General features: G+C 39.0%; 1 protein-coding gene across 5 annotated transcripts in view; it reads right to left on the bottom strand.

Annotated features, from left to right (window-relative positions):
• LOC124795103 overlaps positions 1–21,138 on the bottom strand; it is a 357,029-nt gene that overhangs the window by 66,669 nt on the left and 269,222 nt on the right. For 2 of the 5 annotated variants that reach the window (XM_047258949.1, XM_047258950.1), the window contains exons 9-10: positions 6,939–7,000; positions 5,053–5,079 (exon numbers count right to left, since the gene is read on the bottom strand). In XM_047258949.1, the coding sequence (XP_047114905.1) occupies positions 5,053–5,079; positions 6,939–7,000 (89 nt within the window). The remainder of the gene's footprint in view (positions 1–5,052; positions 5,080–6,938; positions 7,001–21,138) is intronic. The other 3 variants (XR_007016643.1, XR_007016644.1, XM_047258951.1) reach the window with 3 other exon arrangements.

Here is a 21,138-nt window from a genome sequence, read left to right as displayed (position 1 = left end):
ACAATTTGAGACTGGAAACTGTTAAAGATGATTATAATGATAGTAATAAAAAAAGAGAATAGTATTAGAATCTAATCCTAACTTGCAATTTTGTTGCAGAGGCCAAATCATTTAACTAAGAAAGAAAATGCTTAGGGTGTAACAGCATTTGTGCATCTGAATTTTCCTTAACTATGTTTGTTTAATATAAGTGAAGATATCAAGAAGTTGGGGAAAAAAACATGATATGCATATTGAAACTTCCTGGCAGATTAAAACTGTGTGCTGGACCAAGACTCGAACTCGGGACCTTTGCCTTTTGCGGGCAAGTGCTCTACCATCTGAGCTACTCAAGCAGCTGGTAGAGCACTTGCCTGTGAAAGGCAAAGGTCCTGAGTTCGAGTTTTGGTCTGGCACACAGTTTTAACCTGCCAGGAAGTTCAAATCAGCACACACTCCACTGCAGAGTGAAAATCCCATTACGGATGATATACATATTGTTTATTACATGCCAACTCTTATTTGATGAACATGGTGAGCTGCAATATGCTTTTTAACCTTTTTTAAAAGTATTTAAGAGAAAAGGCAAACCTACATTTCTAGCATTCGTAGACTTAGAGAGGCTTTTGACAATGTTGACTGGAATACTCTCTTTCAAATTCTGAAGGTGGTAGGGGTAAAATACAGGGAGCGAAAGGCTATTTACAATTTGTACAGAAACCAGATGGCAGTTATGAGAGTCGAGAGGCATGAAAGGGAAGCAGTGGTTGAGAAAGGAAAAAAAAATTGGAGTAGGAATAAAAAGCCATGGAGAAGAAATAAAAAGCTTTGGGGTTTGCCAGTGAGTAATTCTGTCAGAGACAGCAAAAGAAGAGCAGTTGAACAGAATGGACAGTGTCCTGAAAGGAGGATATAAGGTGAACATCAACAAGAGAAAAACAAGGATAACGGAATGTAGTTAAATTAAGAGATTAGATTAGGAAATGAGACACTTAAAGTAGTACATGAGTTTTGCTATTTGGGGAACAAAATAACTGATCGCAGTCGAAGAAGAGAGGATATAAAATGTAGACTGGCTATGGCAAAGAAAACGTTTCTGAAGAAGAGAAATTTGTTAACATTGAGTACAGATTTAAGTGTCAGGAAGTCTTATCTAAAAGTATTTGTATGGAGTATAGCCATGTATGGAAGTGAAACATGGACAATAAGCAGTTTAGACAAGAAGAGAATAGAAGCTTTTGAAATGTGGTGCTACAGAAGAATGCCGAAGATTAGGGATGGGTAGATCATGACTAATGAGGAGGTACTGAATAGAATTGGGGAGAAAGGGAACTTGTGGCACAACTGGACTAGAAGAAGGGATCTGCTGGTAGGACACATTCTGAGGCATCATGGGATCACCAATTTAGTACTGGAGGGAAGCATGGAGGGTAAAAATCGTAGAGAGTAACCAAGAGATGAATACACTAAGCAGATTCAGAAGGTTGTAGGTTGCAGTAGTTTCTCGGAGGTGCAGAAGATTGCACAGGATAGAGTAACATGAAGAGCTCCGTCACCCAGTCTCTGGACTGAAGACCACAACAACAACAACAACAACAACAATAACAAGAGAAACACTTAAAATACAGGGTTTTGTGTGTCTTCCGCCAATACAGCTTACTGTTTACAGGAGAGCCACATACAAGCTTTTCTTGAGCAGCCTTAAATAAGCCATATTAGCCCTACTATCTCTATTCCTCATTCTGAACAAGAAATGACACAATATGGGCATAATTTTCTTTTGCCAGACATGGCTAACCATACCTAATTATGCATTCCTGGGCAAAGTTCCCAAGGCAGTCTAGAATGAGCCTTCAATAATTGGCTTCTGAGGAAGCACTGCTGCATTTGGCTTGAAGAAAGAGTATTGTCTGAAGATGCACAATTAAGTCTGTGGAGATTCATGAATTTGTTTTACTTTCTCAGAACTTTCAGAATGACGAAGATACATTTTATTTTCCTTTGGCTGTATTCCATATTCATGACTCTCCTCATTTTGAGGAATCCAATATACAGAATGTCTCAGGAGGAATTATAAACATTCAGGGATATGATAGAAAATATCATTTGAAGCAAATATTAACCATTCCTCCTGGCACACTTCACACGTTTTATAAAATCACTTATATACAGGCAAATTAGCATATTGGGTTGTTTTGGGGGAGGAGACCAGACAGTGAGGTCATCAGTCTCATCGGATTAGGGAAGGACGAGGAAGGAAGTCGGCTGTGCCCTTCCAAAGGAACCACGGCCATGCCCTTTCAAAGGAACCATCCCAGCATTTGCCTGAAGCAATTTAGGAAATCACGGAAAACCTAAATCAGGATAGCTGGACGCAGGATTGAACTGTCGTCCTCCTAAATAATTAGCATGTACATACAGCCCAAGTACAAGGGATTTACATGAAAAATGCTGCAATTTAGTGGCACATAAAAAAGCTTGAGTTTCTAAATGGACTTCACAACAACATACAGTAGAGAGCACTGGTTATTTCCCTCCCCCCAATGATTCTCTATTAATTAAAGTATCTGTTATTTAGAAATAATGTGCAATTTTGGAAACACATCTTATCTGTCCGAGGATTTAGATGTAAACAAAACAGCATAATATGTTCTACTGAGCTACTGATCCAAAAACACTGCCCATCTCTTAGATATCTTTTACAGCAGTATCATGTGCCAAAGTATTTTTATTTGAAATGTGTTTGTGTATCCATTCAATTAAAAGCAGAACACCAGTGACAGTAAAGCCACATACAACGTCTCAAATTTAAGACTGCAACCATGTGGTTTCTGTGACAGGAAGTAGGAATGGCTTTACTATTCTATTTTCTGGAAGTACCAAAGGTAATCTCTTGTTATAAAACCTCTGTCGTCAAAACAGAGAAAGCAAGTCAACTTACTCATTTACTTTTCACCAAGACTGAAAAATATTCTGCTCATGCAGGTGACAGCACACGATCTCAAGAAACAAATTGGATGTTACACTTCATCATATTTACATTATAAGGCAAATTTTGTTTCTAAGGTCAGATGACCATGAGTCCCCATCCCTTTTTCCCTTCTGGAAGTTGGTTGTAGATGGGTGGGGTTTGCAGACCACTCTGCTGTGTTTGCTAAAGTTAGCAGGATGCACGAAGTATCATTTAGCTGTCAACAGAAAATGAAGCTTTATGTAAATAAATGGCAACATTCAGTCAAGATAAATAGTATGCAGTCATGCATTCTTGACTTGCATTGTATATTAACCAGTCAAGATAAACTATCAATGGAGTAAGCCGTGCGTTGACAGTATTAGGGATATGAAAAATGAGCATGAGTACGTGTGACCCTTCAAAGAAGGAAGAATCATGTGATAATGAATCAAAGAAGCAACAGCCACAAACAACCTGACTGATGACTTGACTACATGTGTAAATAAAAGGTTGTGGAAGGCCACCAGACAGGACTGAGAAATTAGGATCTGTGCATACTACTGTGCCTAAAGAACTGAAAATGTGTGAAGTTTAATTGTGATGGGTGTTATGAAATCTGGCATATTGCCATAACACAGTAAAGGTGACAATTTGTCATGTGGCATGTCTTTTCCTCAGCGTTCATATTGTAAGAGATATTTGCATAATTTTACTACTCTGAAATGAAAAAGATGGTCAATGCAATTGGAACCCACAAATTAACAGTTACTGAAAAAAATCTGAGCTACTTGCAGTACACTGAAAATAATGGCATCTATGTTTTGCTTGCCATTGCATAATCATCACAGTTCACATGTCACTTGTACTGTCCCCTGGTTAGGATTTACTGAAATCTGACAGCATAATTTTGGATCTGTGTGATAAACTGAAAGTACTATAGAAACAAAAGAAATCATGAGAAGGAATTGATAAAAGGTGATCAGTGATGTTGATGAACAATTACACACGACTGTCTGATCTCTGATTCTGACTACTAAAGACAGTGACAATTACTATTCTTTCCTTTTTTGTCCAATGAACAAAGCCTGACTCTAGCTCTCTTAAGATCACCAGTGACTTAGATGGCTGTGACTGTAATAGCTCTTATTACAATACAGGTCTGTTAACAATAAGTGTATGAATTATTTACTTAAGCAGTCTCAGAATACAGTACTATATTTGTTAATCATAAAAAAATTCTTTTATTTGTAATATTGTGCCCTCACCTGAGGTAGTTTTACTTAGCTTCAGTCCTCTATTGTTGGCCACCATTGCTATCGACCTACCTAATTTTGTCAATTGTGGGTCTTCAAGCCTACTTACTTTTGATAAAGTTCAGCCAATCTTTTTCCAAGGTTAAAGGTAAATATTTAATACAAAAATGTCTTGGTTTTGGCAAAAACAGTGGTCATACTGGACATATGCTGTCAAGTATGTTCAGCTTACCGTATTCACCACCCCAGTGATCATGGAATATTCATTAAATATACAGGCTGGTTGTAAAGTGAAAATTAGCGAACTGCAATACACCTTTCATGCAAACAAATCCATCTTTGAGTGAAATCCCTGAGAATATCGATTCATGCTCTACTGAAATTTATTACCCTGACATGCATAGAAGTAATGTAAGGGAACGTTTTGCACTTTTACCCACAAACAGTTAAAAATAGTGGCCTAGCATCAGAGTGTTGTTGGAGTCATAACTGCTGACTATTAATGTGGTTTTCTGCAAATAATATCAGTTTTCAGTGCAATGATTAAAAATAGCAACTTTAACTTTCATTTGCATTTGAAGTATATTTAAAGATAATTGAAACCACAACGCAATACACTACACAAACACGATACAACACTATGGTAGTGCCTGCTTCTACAACCATTTTTCACAGGTGAATTTCTTTGCAAAAAGAACAAGTGGAAAAATGTGAGTGTGTGTGTACAATTTTTTATTAGGACAATTTCCATACTCATGGAATATTACTAATTCACGAATATCAGTGACGAAGAAAACTGTGACCAGCAACATTATTCTGAATTAGTAACTTATTTGATTACTATGAGAAGAACAGATTGTTACTCACCATACAGTGGAGATGTTGAATAGCAGACTGGCGAAAAAAAAAAAAAAAAGGACTGCTAAACATGTGAGCTTTCAGCAAAAAGGCTTTTTTCTAAAGTAGACAAAACACACACACACACACACACACACACACACACACACACACACACACACACACACACACATGAGGACTGTCTCCGCCCAACGAGGCCAGCCTCATTGTCATTGTCATTATTTCATCCTGGATTTTCCATTATTTAATTTATTCCAATGCGGGTTTCATATTTCAATCATGACAAAAAAATTTACTTCATGTATCAGAACACTGAGGTCTGCTTAACTGATGTCTGACTACTACTCAGACTGAACTCAGGAGTTATTCTACATTTCTTGCTTACATTACATTGGTTCTGACAATTTTTTCCTCACAAGGGAACCTCCCCATTGCACCCCCCTCAGGTTTAGTTATAATTTGGCACAGTGGATAGGCCTTGAAAAACTGAACACACATCAATCGAGAAAACAGGAAGAAGTTGTGTGGAACTATGAAAAAAATAAACAAAATATACAAACTGAGTAGTCCATGTGCAAGACAGGCAACAGCAAGGACAATATGCGCTCAGGAGTGTCATGGTCCCGTTGTTAGCGTGAGCAGCTGCGGAACGAGAGATCCTTGGTTCAAATCTTCCCTTGAGTGTAAATTTTACTTTCTTTATTTTCACAAAGTTATGATCTGTCGTTCGTTCATTGACGTCTCTGTTCACTGTAATAAGTTTAGTGTCTGTGTTTTGTGACTGCACTGCAAAACCGTGCGATTAGTAGACGAAAGGACGTGCCTCTCCAATGGGAACCGAAAACATTTGATCGCAAGGTCATAGGTCAACCGATTCCTCCATAGGAAAACACGTCTGATATATTCTATATGACACTGCTGATGGCATGTTCGTCACATGACAGGAATATGTTGTCGACCCACCTAACTTGTACACTTGGCGAATGGGTAAAAAGATTCTTCCACCTTGCCCGATTTAGGTTTTCTCGTGGATGTGATAATCACTCCCAAAAAAGTGATGAAAACATAAGAGTTTGTCACATAAACTGCAACAAATGAATGCGACAGTTTCACAGTCGACAGTTTTCTCTGTGCTCTGTCAAAACATATTTTTAACGTTTTCAAATTTTTCTGTGTGTAGACCGTCAAATCCTGCATATGTCCAAGCAAATCTGAACATGTCCTGGAATTTTGGAGAGCGAAGTTGATTATGTGTGAGTGCTTGAACTTTGATAATTGTCTGAAAATAAAAAATAAGCTTTTCACTCGAGGGAAGACTTGAACCGAGGACCTCTCGTTCTGCAGTTGCTCACGCTAACCACGGGACCACGGTGCTCCTCAGCTCATACTATTCTTGATGTTGCCTATCTTGCACATGGACTACTCAGTTTGTATATTTTGCTTATTTTTTTCATAGTTCCACACAACTTCTTCCTGTTTTCTCAATTGATGTGTTTTCAGTTTTTCAAGGCCTATCCACTGTGCCAGCTTATAACTAAATCTGAGGGGGGTGCCATGGGGAGATTCCCTTGTCAGTAATGGAGGTCCCATGATGCAGCTATCAAGCTTCAATATCAGATATGGGAAGTGTGGTATCTCCAACTGGGATGATAAGTGACTGAAGCTTCAATTATTTGAGAGTAAATACTACATCAGGGGAAAAAAGGGAGACCTTGAAAACTGAATGAACCTTATTAGAAGTTATCATTGTGGTATTACTTCCATCCTCTATTAATTCTGCAACATGATCATGAGTTAATATACATCTGTAGAGAATCACAAGGTGTTAGCTTCCATCATCATACTGTGACAATCATCAGCTCAAACACACAAATCTAATATTCAGAGTAACATACCTGAACACTATGTAGTTCTTGATGTAGTTCTTGAGGGGAATTCTGGCAAATATCATTTCTGTCTGAAAATAAATTAAAAAACAGACTATTAAATGGAAAATACGGCTGAAGTCATAATCACAGAGACCATCAACACAGAAATATGGAAAATGCTATCAACCTAACAATACAGTAAATTTTAAATTTATGAGACAGCACAAGTATACACCTAAAACACAGTAACATAGGGAAGTGGTTGAAAAATATAAACAAATGGAATGGAATAAATCTGAGTCACATCCTGCATTCACATATCATGTGAGGCTTTATATAAATCTTTCTTGACTTTAGAAACTGATTTAAATTCTGAAAGTATCAGACAACTCAATAAATGTACACTCGCAAAACCTTCCACACAAACACACAAGATTGGTTGGTTGATTGATTTGGAGGAGCAGACCAAAGAGTGAAGTCATCGGTCCCATCAGATTAGGGAAGGATGGGGAAGAGAGTCGGTGGTGCACTTTCAAAGGAACCATCCCATCATTTACCTGATGCGATTTAGAGAAATCATCGGAAACCTAAATCAGGATGACTGGATGCAGGTTTGAACTACTGCCCTGCTGAATGAGAGTCTAGTGTGCTTACCACTGTACCACCTTACTCGGTACACGTAGGACATACCTATGGCATAACATTGCAGGTTAATATGAAGTAAATTCAAGCAAAGTATCACAATAAACACATATGTCTGTTAGAGGGCAGAAACTGTTTGAGGCAATGGGCAATGAGCTTTGTACACATGACAGTTTCCTAATTTAAACAAGAAACACACACACACACATACACACACACACACACTCACTCACTCACTCACTCACTCACTCTCTCTCTCTCTCTCTCTCTCTCTCTCTCTCTCTCTCTCTCTCTTATTTAGCAGAGGGAAGGTTTTCAGTAAGTTCTTTGTGCTTTGGGAAAAACCATACTGTTTATGAAAATGAAACAGCACGAATAACCATAATTTTGCAATGATAACTTTTTTCGGTGGTACAATAATACAGTTACGTAACTTACACATTCCACTAAGCAGCCAGTCATTAAAGTGTATGAAACAGTTAATTCAGTTAAGAACACACTTCATCATTTTAAAACAGCATGGTACAGTAAACCTTACAACTTCCAAATGTTTTTCAACATTGCAGTTACCTTCAGCCTCATATTTCATAATTTACCAACAGAAGATTGTACGACTTCACCAGAATTTTGAGACAAGATTTCAGGACCTACATAGCATGCAAAATTAAACGATTTTATCGGCATATTGTTTTCTGTAGTACCAGATACTTTCTATCTGAAGTAGCTCATTAAGATACTTTTAAAGGACAGGTAAAATCTTGAACATGGTACAGAGGTACTTGATGCACATCATACACATAAAAGAATTTCTCTTCTCAAAGTAAACAGAAATGCGCTAAGATCATGTCTCCTGTCTGAGTTACCTTTTTGTTGTGAATAACTTTTTCTGCCACAAAAAGAAAAAAAGAAACAAGACTGAAAGGTCCCAGCTTGACAATCCAGAACTGACAGATGTTTTCTGACTTGTGACAGCAAGGTGTACAGCACACAATATTTCTTAACTCATAAATAAAAAATAAGTATATGTTACATAAATGAGTAAATATTTGCATGTACGGTAACAGGTGAAACTGTGTGTGTAAAACAGAGTTATCCACAAATACATGAAGCTATTAACCTCTGTGTGGATAATTTGTATTGATATTTAATTTTCTATGTTTATTTAACAATAAATTTACAGATTAATAATTGTTGAGGATTTTATATAACAGAATGTGAAATGGTGTGAGAGAATACAGTAGTAGTTTCATGAGGAATTTGGTTCTGGTTCATGTACGAGTAAAAAAAATTAAAAAAAAAAAAGACAAGAAATTATAGTATTTGATAACAATAATTGTATAAAAATTGTTTAAAGTATTTGTTTGAAGTATTTGAATATTATAAAAAATGTTTTTGTACGCGAATGATGGTCAGTTATATGGATATTAGTTTGACTGGAGCAGTGTCTCACATACCAAAACTCAGGACAGAGCAAACAAGGCAGAGATCATGATCTTTTCCTGGCTGGAGCCATGTTGGTAAGGGTGGATTAACTGCTTAGGGGCTGCGTGTGTTCGAGTTCCGAGGTAGGAACATTACAATAGCCTACAGGATTAATGCGATCTTAATGATTGGTGTATCAGTTTGTGAGTTCAGAATTTAAGCTGTGAAGTGCAACTTATAGTGATTGTGATACAATGAACTGTTTAGTTTCTTGCAACTGCACTGTAACACTGTGTACAGTATATGTAGGGCCATCATTCATAGCAAAGTGATCTACTATGAATGAAGCAAAAGTTAATTCAAACATGCGTTAAATGTACATTAATACCCCAAGGGTCACAGCTTTAATTCCCAATTTCATTACTTAATTTACTCATGTCTTACATATCAGTATTTCACTGACTGATCTCTTAGGTCACCTTAATAATAGTTATTTGCTTATGTAAGGGCAAATGCAACAGTGTGCAACAAAATCCTTGTGTAGATGAGCCATTTAACATGTTGCGCCCTCACTCTCTGCTGGATTGGTAGCAGTAGCATTATCACCAGCAAAAAGATAAAGTTGCAAGCAGTTTTAAAAATGTGGTAGTGTACTGATGCTGCTGAATACCACTGTCATCATTATACTGAGTGTAATAACACACTCAAGGGTACTTAATGCAAAGTACTTTACAGATATGTGTTCAGTGTATGTTATTTGAAATTCTCTATTTTTTTGCACATGCACTTTGTGTATGACTACATAAATATATACTCCTTTCCTTGCTGTCTGTGTTACTACATGAGCCAATTCTTCACCCCGCCCCATTAAAGGGACGACTTCTTTAACTTCCATTCAAAACACCAGCTTACAGTGAATGTTTTATATACACTAAGTACATTAATTAAAGAAAACAAACACATCAGTAAGACCTTCAAGTGCATAGAAGCTACTTTAACATTAGTGTATCAAAATTGTTGCTAACTGTAGGATGTGTGTAAGAAATAACATACATGCCTTAGATAGTTTTTTGCCATAACCAACACATATCAACCACACTACATGAAGTTATGGCTACCGTGAGAAAATGTTTACTTGAATAATGGACTGTATCACTGTAACAAATTGGAATATGAACCCTACCTACATTGCCCAAGTCATGCATACATTGCATATGAGACAGAAAACATGAGAGTACCAAAACACCTTCAGTACTCTTGATTCACTACCAACTCTGCCTTTTGAGCATAATGAATTGGAGAAGTGAGTGACTTGGCCCACATCAGACACAAATAACATCTCAGAAAGGAAATACACCTGTAATAAGTAAAAGACGTAAGAGAGAGTATCAAATTGGTACTCCAAGTCTCATTGAACACCTGTTATGATTCGCATTAGCCCTGTCTATGAGTGGGTCAAGAACACCTGACACTAGTTTAATAATCTTGTGCTTTAGTACATGTAGAGACTTAAAATACAAAAAATAAATATTATAGGAACATTAAATGCGGAAATAGTAAAAAGATTTTACAGAACATAATAAGCAGCAATCTGTCTGTGTCCCATACCATTTGTTCAAGTATTTACAGACAATTGGTGCCCTAAAGATTCTTTCTTTGCTGTACAATACAGTCTTGATACTTTGAGTCTCTGAATTGCAAGTTTTCAATAAATCCAAGTCCCATAAAAAAAGACCTACTATACAGTGTATTGACCTCAATTTCTTTCCTCCCAACCGCTCATAGCACAACACCTGTCAAACAATTCACTCCCATTAGTTGCATCTGCGTCAATGACTCCACACAGATACTTCTCACAGTGTACTGGATAAGAGACTCTTGGATCAAGATAAAGTCAGAAGCAGTTTTTAAATCATGGAGAGAAATTCTACAGGAAAGTAGGCCTAATACAGAAACCAAAGATTTTGGCGATGGGCCGATCACCCTTTGTGATATTTCATCGGAAGATTGTCAGATTGCAAAGAGACAGAAAATGTGGAAATAATGGAGTGGTTAAATCAGACGAACTCTTGGAAGTTATAGAATTTTGTTCTTGTGGATGTCCACAGCCTCAATAAGTTTTAAGAATGAAAACTTGCTTCAAGCAGGCTGTAATATAATTATTGTCTGTGCTATTAGCTAATTTCAACTGTTGGTCATTTTCAAGCACTTATCACTGCCTTACCTCCACATCACATTTGACTAAGTAGCCAATACATATGTACTGGCACACAACATTTTCATGTACCGGTACGTGTATAACACAATACAACTGAGTAATGCCCTTGATTATGTCCATTAGCAACACACATATGAGTAACTTTGCTACACATGCACATGAAAACAATGTGTGCCTTTACATATGTACTAGCTATTTAGTAAAATCTGATGTGAAACTTGAGGATTGTGATAAGAGTGTGAAAATGGTCAAAATTAGCTAAGAGTACAAATAATAAATAAATTACAGCCTGTTTAGTCTATGTTTTTGTTCTTCTGTGATAGACTTGGGTATCACCCCAAAACAGTGTGAGAATAATGAGGCTGTTGACGAGTCACACTGGTGGGCTACACTACACTTGAGACCACTATCAGCTACGTGGAACAGCAGCCTGAGGCGACACCAACTGACCTCCTACTCTTCAGAAGTTGGTGTAGTATTGCTGTGTGGAAATGTTGCAGCTTTGCCAAACAAAAAACACTCCATTATTTTGTGAACTGAACTGTTACCAGACTTAAGAGAAAATCTTTATTTTGCCAATGTAAAAGCCTATGTAAACACTTTGTTCCAGTAAGGTTCATATTTTTACTCCTGTATTCTTTTCAATATCATTTTATTTCTTTCTCCAAAATAAGTTTTGATACATCTACATCTACATTTATACTCCGCAAGCCACCCAACGGTGTGTGGCAGAGGGCACTTTACGTGCCACTGTCATTACCCCCCTTTTCTGTTCCAGTTGCGTATGGTTCGCGGGAAGAACGGCTGTCTGAAAGCCTCCGTGCACGCTCGAATCTCTCTAATTTTACATTCGTGATCTCCTCGGGAGGTATAAGTCGGGGGAAGCAATATATTCGATACCTCATCCAGAAACACACCCTCTCGAACCCTGGCGAGCAAGCTACACCGCGATGCAGAGCGCCTCTCTTGCAGAGTCTGCCACTTGAGTTTGTTAAACATCTCCGTAACGCTATCACGGTTACCAAATAACCCTGTGACGAAATGCGCCGCTCTTCTTTGGATCTTCTCTATCTCCTCCGTCAACCCGATCTGGTACGGATCCCACACTGATGAGCAATACTCAAGTATAGGTCGAACGAGTGTTTTGTAAGCCACCTCCTTTGTTGATGGACTAAGTTTTCTAAGGACTCTCCCAATGAATCTCAACCTGGTACCCGCCTTACCAACAATTAATTTTATATGATCATTCCACTTCAAATCGTTCCGCACGCATAATCCCAGATATTTTACAGAAGTAACTGCTACCAGTGTTTGTCCCGCTATCATATAATCATACAATAAAGGATCCTTCTTTCTATGTATTTGCAATACATTACATTTGTCTATGTTAAGGGTCAGTTGCCACTCCCTGCACCAAGTGCCTATCCACTGCAGATCTTCCTGCATTTCGCTACAATTTTCTAATGCTGCAACTTCTCTGTATACTACAGCATAGTCCTAGTCTTCAACAGTTTGAAGTGATCCCAGTTTTGTTCACCTCAGACTACAACGACTGTACTGTAATGCAAAATATTCTAATAATGGAGCTATCCAAGCCTGTCTTGCTGTACATTTACTTTTAAATGAAAGAATATTAGAGTTTAATTCTATGTTGAAGATGATGATGTAGCACAAGCTTGTACTGTACAAGGAAGTGGAAAATTACTGTATGTGTTCTTTTCACAGGCACTATCCTGGCATTTGCCTTAAGTGGTCTAGAGAAACCACAAAAAAACATTATGGATGGTGGGACAGGGATATGAACAACTTTAGAAAGTGAAGTTTCTTAAGGACCTCAGTGTAAACCCCATTGCGGATATACCTATATTTTGAAAGTGCCTTCATTTGATTCTTACTTAACTACAGTTGAACAGTATATGCAGTGAGACAGTCTGTATACTTTACGCTGTGTGCAAAATGGTTCAGGAAAGATCTGGGAGGACATTGGAAAACATAACTATTGGTAGCTGTTTCTAAAGTGCAATTACTCAGACTATTCAGCAGAGCACTACATTTAAAGTCTCAATGTGAATTTAAATTTCATTTCAATTGCACTGTAGATACTAACTGAATGTATGGTAGACTCCACGTAGGAATATCAACAATGTAGGAAAAGACAGATTGCTACTTACCGTAAAGAAGACATGTTAAGTTGCAGACAGGCACAAGATGTTGGAGTTGGTGGTCATGTGTGTGTCTCTCTTTTACTGATAAAGGCTGTGGCCGAAAGCCTTATGTAAGTGTCTTTTAATTGTGCCTGTCTGCAACTTAACGTCTCTTCTTTATGATAAGTAGCAATCTGTCTTTTCCTACATTGTTGAATGCAATGTTGTATTTCCAGCAGAGCTCTATAACAGAAATGGTTCCAAACCACAGTGTTTATTACAAGACTGCAGTGTATCACAGTCTGCCTTAAGATGAAAGAATACATCTCACTGCTATCATGGTCCATTAAGTTGTTTAGCATTCCTTTGGATGTGACAGACAATGTCAGTCTTTATTGACAAGATGATGATCTAGCACTGTTTACTCATTTTCTTCTCCATTATTCTGCATATTCAACCCCCTGCTTATCAGAGTACTATGGTTTTGTCAAGTGAGTCTTCAACTTCCATTCTAAGTGTACATTGAGACATTTTGACCTAAATATATTTCTTTATTTTAGTTTAGATTTATTTATTTATTTTTTATTTTTTTTTTCCCATACTCTAATGCCTCTTAATCCTCTTTAAAATCCATCTGACAGGTGTACCTATTTTCTTGCAATCAACTTACTTCACTGCTCACAATACAGCTACATGAAGTTACTGGAAGGATTAGAATCTTTCTTGATTTTCATATTTGCTTGTAGTGGAATTTTAGTTTGTTTTAACAAGCTTAATTAAATTGCAAAACTCTTCTTAGGGTTGGCCTTCTTACTTGCTCACTACATAAACTACTTATTTGTCATCAACACATAAGGTAATTTAGAAATATACATTTACTGACCTCTTCCATGATGTCTTCTTTGAATTCCATATTACCCTTCCTCTTGTTTTGTTACAATGTTTGTTTTCTAAAATTAAGTTTTACACCAATCTTTTCACACTTAATACATACACTTTTAATGCCCCTAACTTTGCGGTGTAATTTTTTGTTACTATCATATCTGAAGTTGTTGATGTGATCTTTTTTCATTTATTTTACAAACTGTAAGATCAGTCATAGTTTTAGTGGTGTTCTGATATTTTCCAAAGATCATTAACATGCCATATCCCACTGCATATGTAGCTCTGAGGCAGATAATAAAAAGTAGTAAAAATCTACCTTCATTAACGGCCAAGTGTTATTGTAATTAAAGTTCAAATGCCAACCCTCGTGTTATTGTAATTAAAGTTCAAATGCCAACCCTCAACAGTTTCTATGCTTCGAGTAGCTTTAGATACTGATGCTGTTCTGCCAATAATGAGGTTTTGTTGGTCTGGAACTTCAGTCAAGACAATGCTTATCAAAAGTGTCACAGAGTGAGTGGGATAGGCTTGGGACATTTTGTCAGGAACTCATAGGCTATGGTCGTAAAAGAACTTGGCCTGATGCCAAGATTTACTGAACATAGATATCATGAACCACGGAGCTCGCCATTGGTGGTGCGACTTTCATGCCTCAGTGATACACGTAGCTGTACTATAGTTGCAACCACAACTGAAGGGTATCTGTTGAGAGGAAAGACAAACATATAGTACCTGGAGAGGGGCAGCAGCGTTTTCATTAGTTGCAGGGACAACAGTCTGGATGACTGACTGATCTGCCCTTGTAATCTCAACCAAAATGGCCTTGCCACGCTCGTACTGTGAACAACTGAAGGGAATGGGAAATTACAACTGTAATTTTTCCTGAAAGCATGCAGCTCTACTGTACGAGGTGCATTCAAGTTCTAAGGCCTCCGATTTTTTTTCTAATTAACTACTCACCCGAAATTGATGAAACTGGCATTACTTCTCGACGTAATCGCCCTGCAGACGTACACATTTTTCACAACGCTGACGCCATGATTCCATGGCAGCGGCGAAGGCTTCTTTAGGAGTCTGTTTTGAACACTGGAAAATCGCTGAGGCAATAGCAGCACGGCTGGTGAATGTGCGGCCACGGAGAGTGTCTTTCATTGTTGGAAAAAGCCAAAAGTCACTAGGAGCCAGGTCAGGTGAGTAGGGAGCATGAGGAATCACTTCAAAGTTGTTATCACGAAGAAACTGTTGCGTAACGTTAGCTCGATGTGCGGGTGCGTTGTCTTGCTGAAACAGCACACGCGCAGCCCTTCCTGGACGTTTTTGTTGCAGTGCAAGAAGGAATTTGTTCTTCAAAACATTTTCGTAGGTTGCACCTGTTACCGTAGTGCCCTTTGGAACGCAATGGCTAAGGATTACGCCCTCGCTGTCCCAGAACATGGACACCATCATTTTTTCAGCACTGGCGGTTACCCGAAATTTTTTGGTGGCGGTGAATCTGTGTGCTTCTATTGAAGTGACTGGTGCTTTGTTTCTGGATTGAAAAATGGGCATCCACGTCTCATCCATTGTCACAACCGACGAAAAGAAAGTCCCATTCATGCTGTCGTTGCGCGTCAGCATTGCTTGGCAACATGCCACAGGGGCAGCCATGTGGTCGTCCGTCAGCATTCGTGGCACCCACCTGGATGACACTTTTCGCATTTTCAGGTCGTCATGCAGGATTGTGTGCACAGAACCCACAGAAATGCCAACTCTGAAGGCGATCTGTTCAACAGTCATTCGGCGATCCCCCAAAACAGTTCTCTCCACTTTCTCGATCATGTCGTCAGACCGTCTTGTGCGAGCCCGAGGTTGTTTCGGTTTGTTGTCACACGATGTTCTGCCTTCATTAAACTGTTGCACCCACGAACGCACTTTCGACACATCCATAACTCCATCACCACATGCCTCCTTCAACTGTCGATGAATTTCAATTGGTTTCACACCACGCAAATTCAGAAAACGAATGATTGCACGCTGTTCAAGCAAGGAAAACGTCGCCATTTTAAGTATTTAAAATAGTTCTCATTCTCGCCACTGGCGGTAAAATTCCATTTGCCATATGGTGCTGCCATCTCTGGGACGTATTGACAATGAACGCAGCCTCATTTTAAAACAATGCGCATGTTTCTATCTCTTTCCAGTCCGGAGAAAAAAAATCGGAGGCCTTAGAACTTGAATGCACCTTGTATGTATATACGACAATGGCATCCTCTTGGGTAAAATATTCTGGAGGTAAAATCAAACAACAGAAACTCCAGTTAGGAACATCAACAATGTGGGAAAAGACAGATTGCTACTGAGTGTGGTTTCAGTTGCCTGAGACTGCAGTCATGTGTGTGTGTGTGTGTGTGTGTGTGTGTGTGTGTGTGTGTGTGAAAGCTTTAATTGTGAGAGTCTTTTTGTTGTGCCTACCTGTGACTCAGCGTCTCCACTATATTGTGAGTAGCAGCTTCCCTTCTCATAATAGAGGTTGTACAGAGTTTCAGAGGGAGCATTAAGGAAAGATTGACAAGAACAGGGGAAATGAATGCTGTAGAAGAAGAATGGGTAGCTTTGAGAGATGAAATACTGAAGGCAGCACAGTATCAAGAAGGTAAAAAGGCAAGGGCTCGGAGAAATCCTTGTGTAACAGAAGAGATACTGAATTTACTTGATGAAGGGAGAACATATAAAAATGCAGTAAATGAGACAGGTGAAAGGGAATTCATTAAAAAATGAGACTTACAGGAAGTGCAAAATAGCTAAGCAGGAACAGAAAGAGGGGAAATGTAAGGATTTAGAAGCATGTTCCACTAGGAGAAAGATAGATACTGCCTACAGGAAAATTAAAGAGGTGTTTAGAGAAAAGAGAAGCCACTGCATGAATATCAAAAGCTCAGATGGAAAACCAGACCTAAGCAAAGAAAGGAAAGCTGAAAGGTGGAAGGAGTATATAAGGGTCTATACAAGGTAAATGAACTTGAAGACAGTGTTACAGAAATGAAAGAGGACCTAGATGAAGATGAGATGGGAGATATGATACTGCAAGACAAATTTGATATAGCACTGACAGACTTCAGTCAAAACAAGGCTCTAGGAGTAGATGACATTCTGCCAGAACTACTTATAGCCTTGGGAGAGCCAGCCAGGACAAAAATCTTCAATCTAGGGTGCACGATGTAAGAGACAGGCGAAATACTCTCAGAGTTCAAGAAGAATGGAATAATTCCAATTTCAAAGAAAGCAGGTGCTGACAGAAGTGAATATTATTGAACTATCAGTTTAATGCATCATGGTTGCAAAGTACTAACACAAATTCTTTGAAGAACAATGGAAAAACTGCAGAAGTTGACCTTGTAGGAGATCAATTTGGATTCTGGAGATGATGATGAAGATGGCTTGTGGGGTGCTCAACATTGAAGTCATCAGCACCCGTACAAGTTCCCAATCTTTCCAGTTGCAATCTCTCCACTTCCCAAGTGTTGATGAGGACAACACAAACACCCAGTTCCTGGTGGAGAAAATTCCCGACCCAGCCGGGAATCAAACCCGGGATCCTGGGATCCAGAGGTAGCAATGCTAGCCACTAGACCAAGAGCTGCGGACCTTGGATTTTGGTGAAATGTAGGAACACGCAAGGCAATACTGAGACTGTGACTTACCTTAGAAAACAGGTTAAGGATAGGCAAACCTATTTTTATAGCATTTGAAGACTTAGAGAAACCTTTGACAAAATTGACTCTCTTTGAAATTCTGAAGTGCACAGGGGCAAAATACAGGGGGCAAAAGAAAATTTACAGCTCGTACAGAAACCAGACAGCTGTTATAAGAGTCAAGGGGCATGAAAGGGAAGCAGTGGTTGAGAAGGGAGTGACACAGGGTTGTAACCTATCCCTGATGTTATTCAATGTGTACATTAAGTAAGTAATAAAGGAGACCAAAGAAGAATCTGGAGTGGGAATTGAAATTCAGGGAGCAGAAATAAAAATTTTGAGGTTTACCGACAACACCGTAATTCTGTCAGAGAAAGCAGGCAGCAAAGGTGTTGGAAGAGCAGTTGAATGGAATGGACAGTGCCTGGAAGGGAAATACAAGATGAATACAAACAAGAGCAAAAGACAGATAATGGAATGTAGTCGACTTAACCCAAGTGATGCTGAGGGAATTAGATTAGGAAAAGGGATACAAGTTTTGGTAGTTGGGCAGCGAAATAACTGATGATGGCAATGGCATGAAGTGAGTTTCTGAAAGTATTTGTATGCAGTGTGCACATGTGTGGAAAGTGAAACATGGACGATGTGGAGCAACAGAATGTTGATTACATGAGTAGGTCATGTAACTAATAAGACGGCACTGAACAGAAATGGTGAGACAAGAAATTTGTGGCACAACCTGACTAAAAGAAAGGATTGATTGAGAGGACAGATTCTGAGACATCAAGAGATCACCAATTCAGTACTGAAGGGAAATGTGGTGGTGGGGGGTAAAAATTGTAGAGGGAGACCAAGAGAAGAATACAGTAAGCAGATTCAGAAGGATGTAGGTTGCAGTAGTTATTTTGAGATGATGAGGTTTGCAAAGGATATAGTAGCATGGAGAGCTGCATCAAATCAGTCTTTAGACAGGGGAAGACGACGATGACAACAACAACAACAACAACAACAACAACAACAACAACAACAACAACATATATTATACTTTTGTTTGGAGTAAGTTTTATGTCATACATATACTTCATATGGTAAGTAAAGATCTCTAACAACTTGCAGCACTGTAGGCAACTTTCTACCAAGAAGTGTCAAAAGCACTGACTGTAGGCTGTAGTTGCCTGGAACTGTGCTAAAACTGAGGCACTGTCATAGAGAAGTAACGAAAATTCCATTACATGATTGGTTATTGCAGATGGACAAAGCAGCATAGCCAAGTCCATTTTAACTGTTAGGAATCATCTCTCAGTGTATGCAGTAGTATTGCAGTGTGTGTAGTAGTGCATATATAAATCTTCAGGCTTTTAACTACATACATATGCAAGACACAAAATCTAAACTTTTCAGAAGAAAATTCCATAAACCTCTAGGGACCCTAACAACGAGTTTACTTTCAACAGAGATGGAGGCTACAGACATCCAAGTTTGTGGTTTCCAGCCATCCAGGAAGTAATTAGTCACTTGCAGTCTATAGGGAATACAAACAACTCCCCAGAAGTCCAGTCCAAACAACCATGTTGTCATCCTCAGGTGTGCTGATGGATTCACCTCCTCATGAGCAGTACACAGTAGATATCTTTCTCCCGTGTTTGTGTGTCATTTTTTAAAGTTTATGGGTGCTCAGTGACAAGGTTATAACTGAAAAAACAGCTTTCAGTCACCTACTCCCACCTCACTGGTGATGGCCCACACAATCACTATCTCACATGCCTTAGGGCAATAGAGAAAGGGTGAAAGGTACTATAGCTTGGATTAAAACATAAATAAAATGAAAGGGCAAAAATAATGACACAGGGAAATGTGACTGGCTGAGCACTTATGAAAAACATGGGTGAGCCAGTTACCTTGTTGACAAATTAAAACACCTCTATAAAAAATATATAAAACAAGTAGGGCATATCACAAAACCTTCAAACTCTCCCAACATTCATTTGAAAATGATTTGTTGGTAAATCTGTCGCAGCCCTCTGGTCTGAAAATAAAATGTGGAGCAGACTGATTTGTACGCCACAACCCCATACATTGAACGGTCCTCTTGTCAGAGCAAGAAGACAGGCTTTATAGGGTTCTAGCCTATGTGATGATGAGTAAGGAGGACTTCATCCTACCTGCACAGCCGGAAGGAGGTATGCCACAGCTGTATTGTGGTCTTTATGAGATGAAGCTCATTGTCTGCCACTACCAGCCACTCTTCTTCTTATCAATACGCGACTCTGTATCTCAACAGTGAGGCAATAGCATCAAGGAGAATGGCACACTGAAGTATCTAAGGATCACAAAATGCCTCCTTGGCTGCTACATCTGCCCTTTTGTTCCCGGCAATACACCTGTGCCCTGGTACCATACAGAAAGACACCTCCTTCCCCAGCCTTTGTAGCCTGAGGATATTCTGGACTACTTTATCTGCTGGTACAAGCATTGTAAAGAGTAAAGGACTCAGGGAATAGGAATAGCCAAGTAATTTAGCACTCAAAGCAACAGAGCAACCAACAGAGTCCCCTGTTTAAGTTTTTAAGCCAAAATTTCATAAAATAATGTGTTAAAAACATATACAGGAGTGTGATTTCTCCCGTAATGCATTAAATCTAAAATCGCTCTGGGCCTCTGTAGTATCTAGAGTGGCAGTTGGTGTGGTATGCTCGGGAGGTGGGAACAGTAAGAAACTGACATGCCTGATACAACACAATGAGTTGGTGCTGGATGGCAAGTGCTGGTTCACCAGCGTCAGCATACAGACTGGGTATGGGACTGGTCCTATAATTGCCCATGGCTAGCCTGGTGCCCTCATGGTGTGTGGCACCAATGATCTTCTGGCAAGAAGGCCCCTCTGACCTGTACACCAGGCACCCGTGGTCCAGCTGCGATCTCACACAAGCCCTATAAAGCTGGAGGAGATGGACTTTGTCCACTCCCCAGGACCTCTGGCTAAGGCACTTCAAGATGTTCAGTGTCTTTTGGGCCCTTCCCTTTATGATGTTTTGTACACTAGCTACATCTTCTTGACCCCACTCATCTTTCAATTCCTCCTTGGGAATCTCCACCAGATCCCTGAAAATCACAACATCTTTGCTGTAATTCAAGATGGCGTAGAGCTCAAGGCTTTTTGCTTTCTGCAGATTTAATGTTTGTTGGGAACTAGAGGTTTCCACCAACAATGTTCCATTGTGCAACCACCTGACAGATTTTAACGT

Source organism: Schistocerca piceifrons, chromosome 4 (genome assembly GCF_021461385.2).
Source record: "Schistocerca piceifrons isolate TAMUIC-IGC-003096 chromosome 4, iqSchPice1.1, whole genome shotgun sequence".
Classification (NCBI taxonomy): Eukaryota; Metazoa; Arthropoda; class Insecta; order Orthoptera; family Acrididae; genus Schistocerca; species Schistocerca piceifrons.
The sequence above is the reverse complement of the archived record's forward strand: the minus strand, read 5'-3'. Positions and strand labels throughout refer to the sequence as shown.